This window comes from Lipomyces arxii (assembly GCF_038497795.1).
Source record: "Lipomyces arxii strain Phaff 12-163 unplaced genomic scaffold V1512scaffold_3, whole genome shotgun sequence".
Taxonomy (NCBI): Eukaryota; Fungi; Ascomycota; class Lipomycetes; order Lipomycetales; family Lipomycetaceae; genus Lipomyces; species Lipomyces arxii.
This window is the reverse complement of record NW_027117702.1, coordinates 689,659-707,470: the sequence shown is the minus strand read 5'-3', so window position 1 is coordinate 707,470 and position 17,812 is coordinate 689,659. Positions and strand designations below refer to the sequence as shown.

Genomic DNA, 17,812 nt, shown 5'->3' with positions numbered 1-17,812 from the left:
TCTCAGAACTAACATATGATATAGTCCGGGTAACACCATTTGTTCATGCTTGAAAAGTCATCAATTTCAGCCATTTCTGCTCACTCAAAGACTAAAACTGTTTGACTTCAACGAGCTGTATCAGTATTCTGATTAAGCAAGCATAGCAAAGAGAGCGCAAATGTCTATTCGTGTGCTAAATTGGATATATCGTAAGTATTACAATGTTCTGTGTGATCAGTCTGTGCGAATGATCCCAGTCTTGATCTGGTGCTGATTCCCTTGTCCTAGGTCTTGCCGTTCCGGCCGCGATCGGTGTGACGTTTGCACAGTCTGCAATGTATGACGTTACCGGTGGAAAGCGGGCAGTCATTTTCGACAGGTTTGTCGGTGTCAAGCAGGATGTGGTGAATGAAGGCACACACTTTTTGGTGCCGTGGCTGCAAAAAGCTATTGTAATGGACGTCCGGACAACCGTATGTTACTTGGTTTGCACTTTTTACTAGACTTAACATCGTTGTAGCCCCGAAATATCTCAACAACAACCGGAAGTAAGGACCTGCAGATGGTTTCTCTGACATTACGAGTCCTGCACCGTCCAGTCGTGCAACACCTTCCTGCCATCTACCAGAATCTCGGTCTTGACTACGATGAGCGTGTGCTGCCGTCGATCGGTAACGAGGTGCTGAAAGCTATTGTCGCGCAGTTCGACGCGGCCGAGCTCATCACCCAGCGTGAGATCGTCTCGGCCCGGATCCGGGACGAGCTAACGAAGCGTGCGAACGAGTTCAACATTGCGCTCGAGGACGTGTCAATCACACACATGACTTTCGGAAAGGAGTTCACCAAAGCAGTCGAGCAGAAACAGATTGCGCAGCAGGACGCAGAACGTGCGCGGTTTATTGTCGAAAAGGCAGAACAGGAACGACAAGCGGCGGTCATCAGAGCAGAAGGTGAGGCCGAAGCCGCAGAGACAATCTCAAAGGCACTTGAGAAGGCCGGTGACGGCTTGCTTCTCATCAGACGGATTGAAGCGTCAAAGGAAATTGCGACTCTTTTGGCGGCCTCGCCAAACGTCACATACGTTCCTGGCGAGGGCAGTGCGAACGGCGGCAGCAATGCGCTGTTGCTCAATGTCGGCAGATAAGCTGTTTATTGTTTTGTAGTATATAGGTGCGTCCAAGTTTTTGCATGAATTTACAAACTGGCGTACAATTTTTTTCATGTACATTTCCAACCTCATTTATAAGTACGTCATTTCATACAATCCGGATTAATGATAAAAATACGTTCGCATTCATACAATCGAGAATATCGAACTAAAGATAAAATATACTAAACTTTTTACAAGACCGAAAACCGCAACCTCCCAAAATGACCTGAATCAAAGAACTTATTTCGAGTTGAGGTAAGCCCGGGCCCAGGTCGGGAGAATGAAGGACGCGCCGTGGATGTCGGCGTTGTAGTAGCGGAACAGTTCCTTCTCCTTCTCGGCGTCAAAAGTGCGGAGTGGGACGTTGACCTTGCGCGAACCGTCTTTGCTGCAGACCATGAATCCGATCTGGCCAGACGGGTAGGTCGGGATAGTGGTGTACGCATACCTTAGTTTATTAACAAGCGCCTTCAAATCACATGAAATACTTACTCAGCAACAGGGAAAACCTCACCACAAGCCTTCTTCAAGTCACGGATCAAAGGCATGTGCAACCAGATGTTCTCGGCTAAACAAAAAATAGTCAGTAAATATTCTATAGAAACAAATAATAACCGAGAAAAAATCAGCTTCAGCAACAGATCGGTATGAGAAGGGGGAAGAAGTAAAAGAAAGAAACAGCACAGCACAACCTTGCGTAGTAATAACACCGTTCTCGGTGAGAGCGTCCCTCAAGAGCTCAAAGTATGGTTTCTGGAACAAAGACTCGGCTGGTCCCTCCGGGTCGGAAGAGTCAGTGATGATGACATCAAAAGTGTTCTTGTAAGCGGCCAAAAACTTGAATCCGTCCTCGACGTAGACCTTGACCTTAGGGTGCTGAAAGCCAACAGCCATCGAAGGAAGGTACTTCTTGGACACACGAATGACACACTTGAAAAGTCAGACTAAGTCACGCCAATAAACTAAGACTATCTACCTCATCAATATCACACAGAATAGCCTCCTCAACACATTCGTGCTTGACAATCTCTCTCAAAACACCACCGTCACCTCCACCAATGACCAAGACCTTCTTAGGATTGGGATGGTTGAACATGGCCAAGTGAGTGATCATTTCCTGGTAACTAAACTTGTTAGATTGTGTCCCTTCAGACTCAGGCTTACTTACGCAAACTCATCACGTTCAGTAGCTTGAATGACACCGTCAAGAACAAGAACGTTGCCATAGTTTGAGCTCTCGAAAACAAGAACATCCTGGTACTTTGACTTCTCAACGTGAAGGATCTGGTTAACACGGAGAGTCATGGCCTGACCGGGCCAGAGTTCGTCTGAAACTTCACGAAACCATCCGTCTAAGATCGAGTGTTAGTGATACTTAATTAACAAACCGACTGACACTAAACGCTGCGTTGATTGAGCACAGAATAAAGCGTTTTGGCATTAAATTCACAGAATAATGACATACCGCTGATAGTGTAATGAGTAAGTTCTTCCGACATCTTTTATGAATAGTTTCAGGTGAAGACGAAGCAAATGGGTGAACCTGGAAATCTTTTGAAGAGAAATTTTATCTTGAAGATCTCGAGGAAGATTTCAGGAGTCAAAATCATGGAGGCACAATCTGGCACTGTCACGTGACCTTCTCTTTGGCAAAATTACTTCAACCAACAGTGATGTAATATATATATATATATATATTGTTTATATATCAGTAAATGCCGGAATCAAACCAAATTTAACGATAGTACTTAGTGGGAACAAATGGCATTTTAGTCACGACTGCCTCTCGCATCTTACTCCTAACTTCAATCAACACTTTCGTACCTGACTTGAAATACCCTTTAGCGATATATCCCATTGAGATGTTTTGCTTCAACGTCGGAGATGGACTACCAGACGTGATTGTTCCAATATGGTTCTCTCCCGTGAGATCAAACACTTTACTGCCTTCTATATAGACATCAGCAAACCTCTCACCTAAACCTACTTTCATACTTGCCTCGGGCAGGAGGACCAGTTGCTGTAAATCCGACACGGCGACGGGCGGTACCATTCTCAAGCTCAGTAGCAATTGCATCATATCCTACGAACCCGCCTTCAGCACGTCGTCGTTTGCCAATGATCCACGACAAACCCGCTTGGACAGGTGTAGTCGATTCATCTAAATCGTGTCCGTACAAACACATTCCGGCTTCTAATCTAAGAGAATCACGAGCAGCAAGACCAGCAAGCTTAACAAACGAATCCGATTGGTTTAGTAAAAGATTGGCAATACTTAACGTCTGCGACGGTGGAACCGAGATCTATATGGTCAAGACCTGAATGCCATTATACTAGTGACAAACCTACCTCGAACCCGTCTTCACCTGTGTATCCACTGCGAGTTACCAGATATTCGCCATTGTCTAATGGAACATATGCAACGTGACCAAATTTTAACTTTGACAAGTCGAAAGAGGTCAGCCTTTGCAACACCACTGCAGCTCGAGGTCCTTGAAGAGCAAGAATACCCCATCCGTCTAATACCGTATGTGTGACGTCCTCATCAACCAAATGCTCTTTTAAATAACTTAAGTCCTCCGCCCTTCTGCCTGCGTTTGTGACGACAAAATAGTCCGACTCTGACAACTTCGTGATGATGGTATCGTCCATGATCCCGCCATTTGGCAGTAAGAAAGTTGACAATGTCGAACATGAGGGCTGTAACCCTTTCAAATCTGCAGGTGTGACTGATTCTAAAAACGCTGTCGATCCAGGTCCTCTGAAACTAAGAAAACAGTAAACATCAGAATACACAGAAATTCAGGTCAGACCATACAAATGCTGCACCATATGCGACACGTCAAACAGTCCAGCGTTTGATCTCACCCAATTATGTGACTCAATATGAGTTTGACCAGCGTATATTATAGGCATCGAATATCCTGCAAACGGTGCCATAGTCGCGCCATGAGCCAGGTGTAAGCTGTGCAGCGGAGTTTGGAGCAGTGCACTCTCTTGACGACTCACAGCCGAGCATGAGAACTGCCTTACTGTTTTGCTAAATTGGAATAATACTCGTGACCCGGGACTTAATTTGAACTTGTTCATTTCTCTTATAAACAAACCGAACAGTTTGAAGCTGCTTCGTTATGAGGTTCAAGTCAGTTAACTACTCGCGCAGACAACTTGGTTTGATTTTGTAGCAAATCTTTCAGAAATACAGTATATTATTCAGGGACTTATTCAGTGGATCAGAGGTTAGTTGCAGTTATAAAAGCGTGATGATGACGAAGTGTACGTATGATGTAAATAAGCGTAAACGGATATTGCCGACATCGTACGTCGAAGTTCACACCTCACATTAATTTTAACAGAGCACTCTATATATACAAGCACCTCAATTACTACAAATCGAGAATACTAGTGAAAGAGTTCACACATATTTTTAGTGATTCATACCAGTCGGCTAACAAACACTCCACATTAATTGATTGTGCACAGAAGTAGTCACGACAAATGGTGTCCTATGTCTCCAATCCAAAACCGTCTCCGGTTGCGCTTTCAACGCCGTCTCCACAAACAAGTCTACTCTCGCCCTCGGCACATCCGGCCATCTCAGCAACGACGGCTGCGTCGGCCCCGCAATCGTCATACCCACCTTCGTCGCTTGCGCCGGCAGCTTCAGCCGTACAAGCCATGGCCATGACCGCTGCGACAGATCCGGATTGTGACCGGTCAAACCCGTATTTCAATAATTTGGTCGCGGTCAAGGACGGCGTTGTGACGGATGTGAATCCGAGACCGTTCGATCTGATTGAAGAAGGAAACACGACAATGTCAGAGAATGATGTTGCACTTAGCCTGTCAATGTTTGGAGCAGTCAAAGGACAGCGACATCCTCGGATATTCAGCGGTTAAGTTTAGATAGATTTACGAATTACAGTAAGAATCGGGACATGAGTATACTCGGAGTTTGGATAGCGCCATAGGTGTAAACACATTGTATTGATAATAAACACAGCTAATATTGAATGCTCCCATATACTGTAACGATGCTTAAACAGTTCCCTATACAAAGTCAGCCAATTCCACACATCTCCAAAACAATGCACTACGTACATCCAAAAATTTGTCCATAAATCCCTTCCGGACATACCGTTCGGGATATTCTTCCTGGCTGAGATACTTAAATACATGTGCCTTTTGCTTCCAGAAGTTCATAGTCTCCTATATTCCGACTATTAGCATGCCAATTACGATGCTGCTTCCACATGTACGACGCACCTGGTATTCCATCTGCCCCTTGGCCAGTAAAATCGACCGAACAGGCATACTCTCAACAAATCTCTGACGTTCGAATTCCTGTCTGATTTTTGATCTCACAAGGGCCAGCGGCACATCCATCTGGTACAACCGGACAATCGTGGGGACCTACTAAATGTCGGCACTGTCCACACTCACACACACACGCACACGCGTGCATTTCACGCAGCCACTTACGCCTCGCAAAAAATGACGATACAAATGAATTGACGCTTCCCGTGCAAGAGCAGCATCAGTAAAGTTCCGGGTCGGAATGGCGTAGTTTGTAGGTTTCGTCGGCATTTTTCAACTCTGCACAAACACAAAAGCACCGTAATCAGCAACTGCGTACTCTCTTACTACCACTCAATAATTACTTACGTATTTATTCACAAACTGCACTGCAAATCAAAACAGATACAAAAAAGGCAAGTAAATAAGAAGAACTCGAAGCTGTGTAACGGCGTTGCTAATTCGTCACTCTCACCACACATATTTTAAATGTTACCCGGTTTTAACGTACTCCCACGCGCGGCGGCTTCTCATGAATTGAAATGGACCCTGTTCTACCTCATCTCTCAAACGCAATACCGAAAAAACATCGTGAATACACAAATAGACTTAATGAAGCATGTCTTTGCTTACAGGACTTCAATTTGCTCGAACAGCGTTTTGTCATTCGCAGAAAATGCTTCTACAGATCAGATCGTTCTCAACATCAAAACCAAGACTATCGTCAAACACAGACGTGCCAATTGAGCTTGAGTACATCCGGTTCGATCCGCCGACACAAGTATCTCTGAATAATACCCGTCAAATTGCACCGATTGTTATCTTGCACGGATTTTTGGGCTCTAAACAGAACAACAGAACAATTGCAAGGTATGCTCTAAATCAAACACATACACACATGATTCGTTCTTACACAACATAGACGGTTTGCAAAAGAGCTAGAAACAACAGTCTACGCCTTAGTACGTCTTTTTATTTATATCCCATATCTACTGACAACGCACAGGACCTGAGAAATCACGGCGACAGTCCCCACGTCAAGACACACGACTACATGAGTCTGGCTCTCGACGTCGAGCACTTCATTGAAACGCAAGTCAAGAAACCGTCGGTCGTGCTCGGACACTCAATGGGCGCAAAAACCGCAATGGCAATTTCACTTCGCCGGCCTGAACTGGTCGACAGCATGATTGCGGTCGATAATGCGCCGATTGACGCGTCATTGGGGTCAGATATTCCAAAATACGTACGGGCGCTGCGGACAATTGAACGAATGTCGCTGCGAAACACGAAAGACGCATTTGAAGTTTTAGGAAAATACGAGCCCGTGAGTGCCATCTATTTGAATTACTATTTAACATGGCTTACAGAAGTAGAACCCAGAAATACGCCAGTTCTTGTTGACAAATACCAAGTTCAACAGCGACGGCACAATTGGCTTCAGAGTCCCGCTCGACATCCTCGCACGCGCATTAGATCACATAGCCGAGTTTCCGTTCAACTCGGCTCGGGAAAGATACGTCGGCCCGGCTCTGTTCGTCCGAGGAACAAGATCACATTAGTAAGATATCTTACCTCAATGCATTAATGCTAACTAGTTCAGTGTTCCCGACGAGGCAATTCCTACTATCGGGCGATTCTTCCCTAATTTTGTGCTAAAAGACATCGATGCCGGTCACTGGGGTACGCTTAATCTACGACTGCGCTTGACAAAACTAACAATCTAGTCATCTCAGAACGCACACAGGAGTTTGTAGAAATAGTAGAGGATTTTTTAAAGATAGATGGACCATGAGCTAGTACATACTTAATAGACCGTCAGAATCATACATGGAATGCAAGTTATATTAAGTTGACTTTTATTGTAACATATACACACGAAACGTGAAGCATCAAACCAAACATTTAAACTGTCTCAAGAACAGTCTCCTTGAACTCCCGCTCGACCTTCTGTCCGGTCTCAGTAGTGCCGGATCCTTCACCGTGAAGGGCAAGAAGAGCACCGAGATCGAACTTGGGCTGCTTCAGAAGCTTGACCTTTCGGACATAGACATTCTGGAGAGGGTAGATACCCTGGGTAGACTTCTCGATTTCCCGTCCAATAACCTCAGGGATGAGCTTGCTGGTAAGCTGAGCAAGAGTGCCGCTTGAGGCCTGACGAGACATAATCTCGATCATCTTTTTTCTGATTTGACGAATCTGTGATGACTGTGCGTAGGTGGTCTTCTTAATCTGGTTGCCCATCTTCTTGGTGAAGGCAATGGCGAAAAGACGAACGAAGTAATCGTCGGTCGTCTTGACGGTGACATTGGCCTCAATCAGAGTCTGCCACTTGCGGACAAGCGATCTAAGCTTGTCGGAGGTGAAGTCCAAGCCGTGGAAGTTGGTGAGAGCGTTCTTGCCCTGAACCTCATCGACACGGAGCTTGACTTTACGGAAAGCGTGTTCCTCTAATCCACCTTGAAGATCGGCGAGAGAGATCTCAACAATTCTTCCCTTCAAAGAGTCGGTAGCGTTCTCTAGTATAAAGTATTAGCATTTTTCCTTCACGTAGATTCATTACAGGACAACATACTCAAACCGGTCGTACGGTTAACAAGCGTCTTTCCAACATCACGAGTCTCAAAAACGGAAGGAGCCTTCAAGTTGTACCAATCCTTACGGGAGAATGGGTCGACAACTTTCTTCTTGATGCCCTTCTATATAATCTATTAGATGAAGGTGTCTTGATGGTCGTGAACAACAACTTGTACCTTTCCCTTACTCAATCTTTTGTTCTTGCCGACAGCTGATGAAAAATTAGTATAAGATTCTTCTTACTATTGATCCATATAGACATACCCATAATGCCTTAATTCAACAGGATGGTTGTATTTGCGTGGTCTGACGAAGTAGAAAGCAATTCACTGCCATTAACTCTTGACCCTGAGCGGTGTGGTCCAATTCGCGTCTCTGAGCTTTGAGGACGTGACTGCGTTTTGATATTGTAGGGTTTATCTGTCCTAGGGCTCACACGCTCAAAACAACACTAAACCCTTATAAACCTGTATTTGATATTTAAGGTTTAAGGTACACTAAGTCGCGTCTCTTCATCCATTTGTTATTGTCGCACAGATCCGATGATTCCGACCATTATATCGTTAGTATTGGTGACTATACCTGATTTGCCTTACATTCTGCTCTGTTGTTTGATCTGTTTCTATTTACTGCTTATTTCGACTGTTTCTACAACTGCAAGATGTTCATAGGAAACATGCATTCTGTCTGGGATCAGATTAAACTGTTCAAGTATAGATATGACGTGACACTGCCTCTGTACTGCATGACCACAAGCGAACGTGTTATTCTAAGTGCGCAATGTTGAACTGGTAATCATAAGATCTTTAACATGGAAACAGATACATTCATACTGCTCTTTATTATTCTTATTGCTGTAAGCATCTTTCGCTTTCCAATCAGCTTGAGTTCTTGAATCAAGACGTCTTTGCTATCACAGGTGTTGCTACCAATCATCTCATATCAACCGGTTCATATATCTAGAATAGACATCATATATATACAGCTTTAACTGTAGCACGACTTAAGAAGTATTGATTGACCAACAATAAATTCCAGTACACTATGCGCTATACCTAACGAACTTTTCTACAAAATTAAACATACAAAGCACCGCCAAACGCTTCACTCTTTCTTCTTCTTCTTTTTCTTTTCGGCCTTGTCGACCTTCTCGCCGTTTTCGTCATGCTTTCGCTTCTTCTTCTTCTTCTCTCCATCCTCGACCTTAGGCTCTGCCACCTCTTCTTCGGCCTTGGCTTCCTTAACGGTCTCTTCAGACTTGAGCTCTATGATCTCGGGCTTGGCCTCAACCATGGTTACGTCCTCGCCGTTCTCCTCGCCAGTAGCCTGTCCGTTCGCTCCCAAGTCAACGTAACCAGCCTTCCACTCGGCAGGAGTCGCATCAGTCGTTCTTCCGTACTTGTCGAGCTTGCCGTCGGCCTTCAACTTCTTCTTCTCAATTGCAACCGGGCCCAGACCCCATCGTCGCGGGTATGTATCTCGCTCCATGATGCATCGTTTAACCTTAGCCACAACACCGTGGTCACAGGTCGACAGCTCGACAGACGACATTTGCGCAATTCCCAAAGCAATGGCCTCACCCTTGGTCGTCATAATCACAACTTCCTCGTTCACCTCAATTCCGGCCTCGTAGCGCATTAAGCCAGGAATCATGAGCTTGGCACCGTAGCACACGGCGTTGACAGCACTGTCCTTAACAACAACACGCTTGTACGTGATCAGCAAAGACTCCAATGGTCTGATAACCCGGCGGAGATACGATTCGTCACGGGTGTTGTCATACACCCACTGAGCATCAAGCACATCGTGCAGAGTGACCATGTCATCCTGCTCTCCCATAGCTCCAGATCTGACTCGTCTCAACTCCTGCATGTGACCGCCAACACCAAGTAAAAGTCCGAGATGAACGCAAAGAGTTCTGATGTATGTTCCTGCTTCGCAGCTGACCCAGAACACAGAGAGTTTTCGGTCGTTATCAAACTCAATCAGCTTCGACTCATGAATGGTTCTAATTCTCAACTGACGCTTGACAGCAGAAATCAATGGCGGGCGCTGGAACAAAGCACCAGTCAAGGTCTCGAGCTGACGAGCCATCTGCTTCTCGCTTTCAAGCGCATCATGCAGACGCAACACACAGACATACTCCTTACCAGCACCTTGCTGCGACTTGACGAGTCTAGTTGCTCGATCAACACACACTATAAGACATCCTGTGACTTTGGGATCTAAAGTACCACTGTGACCGGTCTTCTCGACTCTAAGAATTCTCTTCACCCACGCAACAACCTCGTGACTGCTAGGATTGCTAGGCTTGTCAAGGTTGATCACACCACTGCTAATGTAACTCTTCAAATCCCGCTTCAATGGCGTGCTACCGTTGGGAATCGGAGTATAGTGCCCAGTCCGGACAATAAGCTTGTCGTAGTTCTTCAACAGGAGAGGCCACTCAGACGTGTCGACACTCGATCCCACATTTTCTGGTTTAATCGTAAAATCAGTCATAATGCTAATTTCAATCGTATCCTTCGTTTGTGGACACTTCGAATTGTTGCTCTGTTTTGAAGCGACTGCAAAAAAAAAAGGGTCGACCGAGAAATTTTGAAATCGAAAATTTTTGGAGCCAAAGGGTTTTTTGTCCCATTCAAACCACCGCTTACATTTATCAGGGTTTAGTGTCAACATCATAATATTGATAATATGCATAAAATAATAAAAATGCTATATCAATTTCACAAAACGTAATCCCGCTAATTCCATTAATCATGCGCAAAAACTATACAACGCCAGAACAAATTCAAAAAAATGAATTAAGACGTATCCCAAAAGAACTCCACAACATTAATCTCAACAAATCTATTGAGCCAAATTCGCATAAGAAAAAAAGCAACCCAATCGTACACGTCACCGCAAGTGTCATAAACAGAGCATTTAATCACCAAGTCTATGGCCACGGCCCCATCTAAACGATGAACTGGTTCCGCCTGGAGTAGGGCTGGCAGACGAGCTGGATCCGGCAGCGCGGCCGACAACATCAGCTCGTGGAAAGTAGGCACTACCAAATGATCGATGAACGTTGCGAGCATCTGTAGTCATGCCAGTACTAGCCGACCAAGCGCCAGGTAGAAGCGCTTTTAACCATCTTGGCGTTTGCAAAATCTTGCTTGCAGGTCCGCCTCGTCCCCTATTGAGCTCAAGCTGCTGATACAGATACGATGCCGCAGCTCCAGTTAGTGACACCAAAAAAGATCCTTGCCCCTCCAGTAGGAGCTTAAATGCCAACAAAAATCCGGGAAGGTATTTGGCCTTGAATGTGATTCCAAAGTAAAAACTGACGATTCGGTCAGGATTATGTTGCGACCATGTATACGTCAGCGCGACAAGGAGCGGGTTCATATAAGCAACACCACCAACAAGAAAATTGAGACCCTGAAATTTGGTCAGTAACAATCACAAAACAGAACGCGAACAGTAAAATTAAACACAAGAAAATGTAGGGTGCCACGACCACGGCCACAAGCAATCAAAAAATGCAGGTGAGTATTCTCTTAACAGCCCCCACGATCCCTGCACACAGTCATCCGATAGATTGATATATTGCGAATGATTTGGAATAACTGCACACAGGGCTCAATCTTCTCCATTACCAGGATCCAATTAGCTATAGTGAAGAAGCTATCGGAGCAGAAACAGGAGTGCTCAACAAAACGAAAAGAACTAACACAAAACCTCCAGTAAATAACAGAAAAAACTCACAGAGATAATGCCACCCATCAATAAAACGTAATAGGCATAGTCGGACACAAAGCCTCTGAACTTTTCCAGTTCAAGGTCTTTACTATAATTATAAACTAGATGAATCAATTAGCTTGAAATTCATCTATATAGACAACACCACTTACACATATATATCTCCATCAACTTTGACATTGGATCCCCTGAAGGAATAAAGAATGCGGTAACTAAATAAGTGTTAATTTCTAATAGTCAAATCTCCGCCAAGCACCCATACCAGGTCTCCAAATTTGCAGCCGATAGATGGTCAGTGGCCATATATTAATAACAGACACCGGAGATACAACATTGAGCATAGTCAAGAATGTTGTGCCAATGGTTCCGACCAGGAACACCCGAGTAACTGGCGGAACAGTATAAAGAAAGCTATAGAGCACAACAGTTAGAACGATTCTGAATGTAAGATAATGAGCAATAACATACTCTATGATCTCATTCGACATTGTCAACTTGAGCCACTAGACCCTAAACGAATTTGACCAGCGTAAAATGAGAAGAGAAAGGAAAAGAAATAGAGTCAAGGCAGCGCAACGAAAAAGTTCAAAGTCCGAGATCATTCGACTGTCGTGGCCGCCAAGTGCACAACCCTTACCTTGTTCTATTGTGAAATAACCGCGACAACGTTTAGTGCATTAAATGGAACGCGTCGAGTTCGCGTCGTCGGCACGCGGGAAATTTCATTTTGGCTGAGTTCGCGTCGTCACTTTTCTTTGTTCACCAACAGCAACACCACAAAAAATGGCTACGCGTGAACAACGGATGCAGCAGTTCAAACTTGCTAGGCAGAATAAAGCTGAAGGAAAGTCACGTATTTCGACTTACGCATTAGAGGATACTGAAGATATCTACGACGAAGTCGACAACGATGCTTTCAGAAAAGTCGTTCAGGACCGACTGATGGGCTATGACTTTGTTGTGGATGACAACGGCTTAGGATATGCTGATAATGGTGTTGATGAGTGGGATCATACTGGTGACAGAGACGATAGCCAGAGTGAGGACGACGAAGATGATGGGAAGAAGAGAAGTCTGTTGATCTGATGCTGTTCTGTGTACTGGCAAATCTAACATTATATAGAAAAGAAGCCAAAGGCAAACAAAGACGCTGTGTCTAAAAAGCAACGAAATTCAATGGAGAAGTTTGTTTCAAAGTCAACAACAATGACAGTCAATCGTCCTGCTCCGGTAAATTATGTCTTTTGTGCTCATAAATGCGTTGTTAACAAGTATTGGAAGGTTGTGTTTGAAGATGATGATGACTTTATGGAAGGTTTACTTGGACAAGTCGAAAGTGAAACAACCAAGAAACAGAAGCAATCGTCTTCATCGCGTCTCAACTTTAACAATTTCGCAAAGTATACAAGCAAAAGACGTGAGTCTCCTCCACTTCGCAGCAGATCTGTGAATGTCACGACGAAGCATGCTTCAGCACTGCCGCCATCTTCACCAGAAATTAACAATGACGCGCCAGAGGACCACATGCCTTCATCACCAACTGAACTTCGAAAAACAATTACGAAGTCAGAGCCAAAGTCAGATACCGAGTGGGATATGGACGATGAAGTCGAGCAGAAGTCGACTGTAGTGTCGGAATCAGAAGACGAAGATACAATGATGGTCGAGCGTCCAAAAGGCGCGTCAGCTACAGAGATTAAGCGCGTCAACATCTCAGCGTCAAAACCTACATTTCCAACTCCAGTGCCAAAGCAAATGCCAGCTTCAGTGGTAAAGCAAGAGCTTGGTTCAGACGATGCGGTCGAAGGATCGCAGAAATGGATGGCCATGAATTCTGGTCTTTCGGTCGCAGTCGGTTCTTCACCTACACAGAGCCCTGTTCCGTCCTTTGGCAAGATTGCACTGGATGAAGTTACTGAGGAAAGCGGAAGTGTAAAGATGTTTTGGACAGACTACTGCGATATGGGCGATCGTCTTATCTTGCTTGGAAAGGCAAGTTATTGTGATCTTAACTATCAATATTTCTAATGCTTCAAGACCATACACAAAAAGTCGGGTACTTATGTGAGCTGTATGGCCCAGATTACAGGCATAATGCGCAAACTATTTTTTTTGCCTCGTACTCACCGTCTCGGTATGTATATTTTCCTGAGAATAGAATTACGCTAAACTGCTAGATAACGGTAAGGAAACGGAAGACGAAGTGACCATGCAGGACGTTTACGCTGAGGTTTCCCAACTGTTCAAGAAGGAACATGTTCAATGGCGTGCAAAGCCGTGCGAACGTAAATATGCGTTTGACTTGCCTAACATCCCGCATGAAAGCACGTATCTTAAAGTGCTGTATCCATATTCTGGCAAACAGTTCAGTCAGGACATGAGCGGCGAAACATTTTCTCATGTGTTTGGTACCAATACGTCCTTATTTGAACAGTTTGTTCTCAGCCGACGCGTTATGGGCCCGTGCTGGCTAGAGTTTACAAGCGCGTCGTCAAAGGACGTATCAAACGTAAGTTAACGTGTCTTGTGCATGACGAAAGATGCTAACCAGATAGTCCTCATGGTGCAAAGTTGAGCTAGGCGTGTCTTCAATCAACGACGTGGTTGCGCTACCTGATACTGACACTCCGCCGATGACATTGATGAGCATTGCGCTGAGAACAGTTTTCAATCACAGAGACAACAAGCAGGAAATTGTGGCCATTAGCGCTCGGGTATTTGAAAATGGTTTGTTCCAAAATTATGGATAAAGAAGGCAAGACTAACAAGACAGTGCCTCATGACACGGCCGAACCGGCAGAGACTTTAAAACCATATGCGTTTACGATCGTGCGTCCAATTAAAGGTACCGTCTTTCCAGCTGGGTTTGAGGGTGAAGTCAAGCGCAAGGGCCGCGGCACAATCTCACTTGAGCGCACCGAGCAAGCATTGCTCAGCAGCTTTCTTGCTCGAGTCCAGAAATACGACCCCGACGTACTGGTTGGCCACAACCTCGACTCGGTTGACTTGAACGTACTACTGCACAGGATTAAATCTCGCAAGGCGCCGAATTGGCATCGCATGGGTCGGATCAAACGTTCGGAATGGCCCCGCTCGTTTGGCGACGGGATGTCAATCTTTGCTGACAGACAAGTCGTTGCTGGCCGGTTGCTATGTGATCTTGGTAACGATCTGGGAAAATCTGTTATGACCAAGTGCCAGTCGTGGAGTTTGACAGAGATGTGCAAGCTTGTGCTGGCGGTCGACCGGTTTGAGACGGAAGAGATTGACACGACAAAGCTCGCAAACTGGACCGATAGCGCAACAGGATTGTTTGAATACATTGCGCACTGTGAGCTCGACACGCATTTCATCGCCGCGATCGCAATCAAGACCCAGATGTTGCCTTTGACCAAGCAGCTTACAAACTTAGCAGGTAACTCGTGGGCACGTACATTGGCTGGAACCAGGTCAGAGCGAAATGAGTTTATCTTGTTGCATGAATTTACCAGAAACAAATTTGTTGTGCCGGACAAGCCGCAGCATGGTCAGAAAAAGCATGATGTGGCAGAGCATGACGACGAGGACGGCGGAAAAAAGAAGGATAAGTACAAGGGAGGTCTTGTGTTTGAACCCGAGAAGGGATTGTACGATAAGTTTGTACTGGTCATGGATTTCAACAGTTTGTATCCCAGTATCATCCAAGAATTCAACATCTGCTTTACGACAGTCGACCGTACCGGCTGCGTTGAGACGGATGACCAAGTTCCAGACCCACCACCAAGTGATGTTGCACAAGGTATTCTCCCGAAGTTGATTGCAACTTTAGTCAGTCGAAGACGGCAGGTCAAAAGTCTGATGAAGGATCCTAAAGCAACGATTGTTCAGAAGACACAGTGGGACATTAAGCAACAGGCGCTCAAGCTGACTGCGAACTCAATGTACGGATGTTTGGGATACACCCGGTCGCGGTTCTACGCGCGTCCGCTGGCCATGTTGACTACGTACAAAGGCCGAGAGATTTTGACAAACACCAAAGAGTTGGCGGAGTCGTTGCAGCTCAAGGTCGTGTACGGAGACACTGACTCGGTTATGATCAACACTAATTGCGAGACATATGCGGACGCGCTCAAGATTGGACAGGACTTCAAGATTGCCGTCAACGAACGGTACAGGTTGCTGGAGATTGATATTGACAATGTGTTTCAACGTTTACTGATGCATGCGAAGAAGAAGTACGCTGCGCTGAACGTGACTGAAATCAATGGCCAGCTCAAGACGAGCATCGAGGTCAAGGGGTTGGACATGAGGAGACGCGAGTACTGCGCGCTGTCGAAAGAGGCGTCGAGCTACGTTCTAGACCAGATTTTGTCCGGCGAGCAGACCGAGACTGTAGTCGAGAAGATTCACGCGTATTTGCGAGATTTGGGTGACAATGTTCGTGCGGATGCAATCGTGTTTCCCAAATTTATCGTGTATACCAAGCTCAGTAAGGATCCCGAGCGATATCCTGGCGGACGAACGATGCCTCAAGTCCAAGTCGCATTGAAACGCAAAGCGCGAGGTGAGAATATCAACGCGAACGACGTCATGTCATACATCATCACGTCCGGCGACGCGAGCAACTATGCAGACCGCGCCATGCCGCCTGCCGATGTCACGAAACCGAACTCGGAGCTGCGGCCGGACCATGACTGGTACCTTGCGAAGCAGATTTTGCCGCCGATCGAGCGCCTGTGTGCTGCGATTGAGGGCACCGACACTATGCGGTTGGCGGACTGTCTCGGGCTGGATACGCGTAAGTACGCGATTGCGAGCGGGCTCGATGTGCCGGCTCTCGAGCTCGAGAGATTGGAGAGCACTGTCAGCAACGAGGAGCGGTTCCGAGACGCACGCAGACTGAATTTGAAGTGTGTGTCGTGTGGGAACGAGTTTGCGTTCAAGGGCCTGGTCGAGTCGCATGACATTTGTAGTCCAGCTGGGATTATCTGTTCGACGTGCAAGACTGCGGTCACGCCGTTTTGTCTTGTCGCGTCAGTCGAGTTGCAACTCCGGTCTGAGATTTCGCGATACTACGAGGCGTGGGCCGTGTGCGATGACAGCTCGTGCGGGAACCGGACCCGGCAGATCAGTGTGTATGGCAAGCGCTGTCTCGGCAAAGACGGGCGCGCAAACAGTTGTCGCGGCGTGATGAAGTGGGAGTATGGTGACCGCGAACTGTATAAACAGTTGTTATACTATGACAGCTTGTTTGCGGTTGACAAGGCCAAAGGCAAGGACGCTGAGATTGATGCGTTGGCTGAACACAACCGGCCGATGTTTGAGAGTGTGAAGAATACAATTGGGAAGTACCTGAATGACTGCGGTCGGCGATATGTTGACTTCCACATGATTTTCGACTTTATGTAATTACTTTAGATGGTGTTAAAATTATGATACATTGTACATTATACATTAATGATCTTCAAGATCCATTTCGTCGTCTCGCACGCGGTCTGTCTCGCCCTCGCGGGCAAGATACGCTTCCAACGCACTGATATCGCCCGTCACGCTTTCACTCCGCGGCCTGCCAACAGGCACCGGCATCCGGCCGTCGGTTGTAAGATGCTGCATTAAGTTCTCGCGTTCCAGCTCCCGCACCTCTTCCGCCCGCTCGGCAGACGCCATCTGTGCGCTGGTCATGCCCGCGAACTCGGCCGGCGACAACTCGCCCCGGACCAGCCGCTCGGCTAGCACGGGATTATGCTTCAGGTTTAGAACTTTTTCTCGCAACACGTTGCGGTTCAGGGTAGAGTCGTTTATAGTGTACAGCGCCTGCTCTATGGCCGCACCGATGCTGGCTACGTCGCGCTTGACGGCTGAACCGGGAGTTGATGAGGACGACTCGATTGCGCTTGCAAGCGCTGACGCTGATTGTCTTCGTGCTTCTATTATACTCATTGGTTATTTGTAGTGATGTGCTTTTTAATATTACCAGGCACAGGCAGTTCCGGTGGATCTCCACATTGTTATATAGCACACGACATTTGAGCCGCACTAGTGTCGTCATTGTGCTTAAGCGCATTGAAGATCCAAAAAGTG

At 46.1% G+C, this 17,812-nt stretch overlaps 11 protein-coding genes across 11 annotated transcripts; 4 read left to right on the top strand and 7 right to left on the bottom strand.

The window, feature by feature from the left end:
- The first annotated feature begins 60 nt into the window (after positions 1-60).
- On the top strand, positions 61-1,314 carry V1512DRAFT_221844 (band 7 family-domain-containing protein). Its single transcript, XM_066913726.1, has 3 exons — positions 61-191; positions 271-455; positions 503-1,314. The coding sequence occupies exons 1-3, from the start codon at positions 161-163 to the stop codon at positions 1,124-1,126; spliced, it is 840 nt and encodes a 279-aa protein (XP_066773169.1). The 5' UTR covers positions 61-160; the 3' UTR covers positions 1,127-1,314.
- V1512DRAFT_259495 (Spermidine/spermine synthase) lies at positions 1,253-2,711 on the bottom strand. Its single transcript, XM_066915653.1, has 6 exons — positions 2,598-2,711; positions 2,301-2,484; positions 2,109-2,256; positions 1,825-2,062; positions 1,625-1,700; positions 1,253-1,580 (listed from the first exon to the last, which is right to left on the bottom strand). The coding sequence occupies exons 1-6, from the start codon at positions 2,629-2,631 to the stop codon at positions 1,373-1,375; spliced, it is 888 nt and encodes a 295-aa protein (XP_066773168.1). The 5' UTR covers positions 2,632-2,711; the 3' UTR covers positions 1,253-1,372.
- V1512DRAFT_235279 (uncharacterized protein) lies at positions 2,712-4,596 on the bottom strand. The gene is made up of 4 exons (XM_066914085.1): positions 3,951-4,596; positions 3,482-3,899; positions 3,132-3,435; positions 2,712-3,082 (listed from the first exon to the last, which is right to left on the bottom strand). Exons 1-4 carry the CDS (start codon positions 4,220-4,222, stop codon positions 2,868-2,870), a joined length of 1,209 nt encoding a protein of 402 aa, XP_066773167.1. The 5' UTR covers positions 4,223-4,596; the 3' UTR covers positions 2,712-2,867.
- A 504-nt stretch (positions 4,597-5,100) lies between these two features.
- V1512DRAFT_259486 (NADH dehydrogenase, alpha subcomplex, subunit 6) lies at positions 5,101-5,893 on the bottom strand. Its single transcript, XM_066915652.1, has 4 exons — positions 5,615-5,893; positions 5,399-5,545; positions 5,234-5,341; positions 5,101-5,182 (listed from the first exon to the last, which is right to left on the bottom strand). Exons 1-4 carry the CDS (start codon positions 5,717-5,719, stop codon positions 5,171-5,173), a joined length of 372 nt encoding a protein of 123 aa, XP_066773166.1. The 5' UTR covers positions 5,720-5,893; the 3' UTR covers positions 5,101-5,170.
- Positions 5,894-5,896: 3 nt separating this feature from the next.
- On the top strand, positions 5,897-7,284 carry V1512DRAFT_259481 (Alpha/Beta hydrolase protein). Its single transcript, XM_066915651.1, has 6 exons — positions 5,897-6,298; positions 6,351-6,390; positions 6,435-6,755; positions 6,805-6,989; positions 7,032-7,111; positions 7,156-7,284. The coding sequence occupies exons 1-6, from the start codon at positions 6,048-6,050 to the stop codon at positions 7,221-7,223; spliced, it is 945 nt and encodes a 314-aa protein (XP_066773165.1). The 5' UTR covers positions 5,897-6,047; the 3' UTR covers positions 7,224-7,284.
- On the bottom strand, positions 6,924-8,364 carry V1512DRAFT_235269 (40S ribosomal protein eS1). The gene is made up of 4 exons (XM_066914084.1): positions 8,270-8,364; positions 8,182-8,216; positions 8,004-8,127; positions 6,924-7,947 (listed from the first exon to the last, which is right to left on the bottom strand). Exons 1-4 carry the CDS (start codon positions 8,271-8,273, stop codon positions 7,334-7,336), a joined length of 777 nt encoding a protein of 258 aa, XP_066773164.1. The 5' UTR covers positions 8,274-8,364; the 3' UTR covers positions 6,924-7,333.
- A 169-nt stretch (positions 8,365-8,533) lies between these two features.
- On the top strand, positions 8,534-9,099 carry V1512DRAFT_259477 (uncharacterized protein). The gene is made up of 2 exons (XM_066915650.1): positions 8,534-8,778; positions 8,827-9,099. The coding sequence occupies exons 1-2, from the start codon at positions 8,667-8,669 to the stop codon at positions 8,898-8,900; spliced, it is 186 nt and encodes a 61-aa protein (XP_066773163.1). The 5' UTR covers positions 8,534-8,666; the 3' UTR covers positions 8,901-9,099.
- V1512DRAFT_259476 (pseudouridine synthase) lies at positions 9,017-10,586 on the bottom strand. Its single transcript, XM_066915649.1, has one exon. It carries the CDS (start codon positions 10,505-10,507, stop codon positions 9,110-9,112), a length of 1,398 nt encoding a protein of 465 aa, XP_066773162.1. The 5' UTR covers positions 10,508-10,586; the 3' UTR covers positions 9,017-9,109.
- Positions 10,587-10,673: 87 nt separating this feature from the next.
- V1512DRAFT_259473 (Der1-like family-domain-containing protein) lies at positions 10,674-12,320 on the bottom strand. The gene is made up of 5 exons (XM_066915648.1): positions 12,221-12,320; positions 12,015-12,163; positions 11,905-11,964; positions 11,759-11,853; positions 10,674-11,431 (listed from the first exon to the last, which is right to left on the bottom strand). Exons 1-5 carry the CDS (start codon positions 12,238-12,240, stop codon positions 10,934-10,936), a joined length of 822 nt encoding a protein of 273 aa, XP_066773161.1. The 5' UTR covers positions 12,241-12,320; the 3' UTR covers positions 10,674-10,933.
- Positions 12,321-12,485: 165 nt separating this feature from the next.
- Positions 12,486-17,183, top strand: V1512DRAFT_259471 (DNA polymerase family B-domain-containing protein). The gene is made up of 7 exons (XM_066915647.1): positions 12,486-12,824; positions 12,876-12,982; positions 13,034-13,744; positions 13,790-13,886; positions 13,930-14,261; positions 14,308-14,479; positions 14,526-17,183. Exons 1-7 carry the CDS (start codon positions 12,536-12,538, stop codon positions 17,138-17,140), a joined length of 4,323 nt encoding a protein of 1,440 aa, XP_066773160.1. The 5' UTR covers positions 12,486-12,535; the 3' UTR covers positions 17,141-17,183.
- Positions 17,097-17,785, bottom strand: V1512DRAFT_259468 (uncharacterized protein). The gene has a single exon (XM_066915646.1). The coding sequence runs from the start codon at positions 17,669-17,671 to the stop codon at positions 17,186-17,188; it is 486 nt and encodes a 161-aa protein (XP_066773159.1). The 5' UTR covers positions 17,672-17,785; the 3' UTR covers positions 17,097-17,185.
- Positions 17,786-17,812: the final 27 nt, after the last annotated feature.

Excerpts from the sequence above, each read along its gene's own strand:
- V1512DRAFT_221844 (XM_066913726.1), top strand. The coding sequence starts at position 161 with ATGTCTATTCGTGTGCTAAATTGGATATATC. Across the intron at positions 192-270 it reads TGTGCTAAATTGGATATATC|GTCTTGCCGTTCCGGCCGCG; the intron begins GTAAGTATTACA and ends CCCTTGTCCTAG. Across the intron at positions 456-502 it reads TAATGGACGTCCGGACAACC|CCCCGAAATATCTCAACAAC; the intron begins GTATGTTACTTG and ends ACATCGTTGTAG.
- V1512DRAFT_259495 (XM_066915653.1), bottom strand. The coding sequence starts at position 2,631 with ATGTCGGAAGAACTTACTCATTACACTATCAGCG. Across the intron at positions 2,485-2,597 it reads TACTCATTACACTATCAGCG|ACGGATGGTTTCGTGAAGTT; the intron begins GTATGTCATTAT and ends ACTCGATCTTAG. Across the intron at positions 2,257-2,300 it reads ACTGAACGTGATGAGTTTGC|TTACCAGGAAATGATCACTC; the intron begins GTAAGTAAGCCT and ends TAACAAGTTTAG.
- V1512DRAFT_235279 (XM_066914085.1), bottom strand. The coding sequence starts at position 4,222 with ATGAACAAGTTCAAATTAAGTCCCGGGTCACGAGTATTATTCCAATTT. Across the intron at positions 3,900-3,950 it reads TCGCATATGGTGCAGCATTT|TTTCAGAGGACCTGGATCGA; the intron begins GTATGGTCTGAC and ends CTGTTTTCTTAG. Across the intron at positions 3,083-3,131 it reads AACTGGTCCTCCTGCCCGAG|AAGGCAGTAAAGTGTTTGAT; the intron begins GCAAGTATGAAA and ends ATGTCTATATAG.
- V1512DRAFT_259486 (XM_066915652.1), bottom strand. The coding sequence starts at position 5,719 with ATGCCGACGAAACCTACAAACTACGCCATTCCGACCCGGAACTTTACT. Across the intron at positions 5,546-5,614 it reads ATCGTCATTTTTTGCGAGGC|GTCCCCACGATTGTCCGGTT; the intron begins GTAAGTGGCTGC and ends GACATTTAGTAG. Across the intron at positions 5,342-5,398 it reads AGGGGCAGATGGAATACCAG|GAGACTATGAACTTCTGGAA; the intron begins GTGCGTCGTACA and ends GTCGGAATATAG.
- V1512DRAFT_259481 (XM_066915651.1), top strand. The coding sequence starts at position 6,048 with ATGTCTTTGCTTACAGGACTTCAATTTGCTCGAACAGCGTTTTGTCAT. Across the intron at positions 6,391-6,434 it reads AAACAACAGTCTACGCCTTA|GACCTGAGAAATCACGGCGA; the intron begins GTACGTCTTTTT and ends GACAACGCACAG. Across the intron at positions 6,756-6,804 it reads TTTTAGGAAAATACGAGCCC|AACCCAGAAATACGCCAGTT; the intron begins GTGAGTGCCATC and ends TTACAGAAGTAG.
- V1512DRAFT_235269 (XM_066914084.1), bottom strand. Across the intron at positions 8,128-8,181 it reads AAAGATTGAGTAAGGGAAAG|AAGGGCATCAAGAAGAAAGT; the intron begins GTACAAGTTGTT and ends TAGATTATATAG. Across the intron at positions 7,948-8,003 it reads TAACCGTACGACCGGTTTGA|AGAACGCTACCGACTCTTTG; the intron begins GTATGTTGTCCT and ends ACTTTATACTAG.
- V1512DRAFT_259477 (XM_066915650.1), top strand. The coding sequence starts at position 8,667 with ATGTTCATAGGAAACATGCATTCTGTCTGGGATCAGATTAAACTGTTC. Across the intron at positions 8,779-8,826 it reads AAGCGAACGTGTTATTCTAA|ATACATTCATACTGCTCTTT; the intron begins GTGCGCAATGTT and ends ACATGGAAACAG.
- V1512DRAFT_259476 (XM_066915649.1), bottom strand. The coding sequence starts at position 10,507 with ATGACTGATTTTACGATTAAACCAGAAAATGTGGGATCGAGTGTCGAC.
- V1512DRAFT_259473 (XM_066915648.1), bottom strand. The coding sequence starts at position 12,240 with ATGTCGAATGAGATCATAGA. Across the intron at positions 12,164-12,220 it reads ATGTCGAATGAGATCATAGA|CTTTCTTTATACTGTTCCGC; the intron begins GTATGTTATTGC and ends TGTGCTCTATAG. Across the intron at positions 11,965-12,014 it reads GCTGCAAATTTGGAGACCTG|TTACCGCATTCTTTATTCCT; the intron begins GTATGGGTGCTT and ends ACACTTATTTAG.
- V1512DRAFT_259471 (XM_066915647.1), top strand. The coding sequence starts at position 12,536 with ATGGCTACGCGTGAACAACGGATGCAGCAGTTCAAACTTGCTAGGCAG. Across the intron at positions 12,825-12,875 it reads AGATGATGGGAAGAAGAGAA|AAAAGAAGCCAAAGGCAAAC; the intron begins GTCTGTTGATCT and ends AACATTATATAG. Across the intron at positions 14,262-14,307 it reads CGTCAAAGGACGTATCAAAC|TCCTCATGGTGCAAAGTTGA; the intron begins GTAAGTTAACGT and ends CTAACCAGATAG.
- V1512DRAFT_259468 (XM_066915646.1), bottom strand. The coding sequence starts at position 17,671 with ATGAGTATAATAGAAGCACGAAGACAATCAGCGTCAGCGCTTGCAAGC.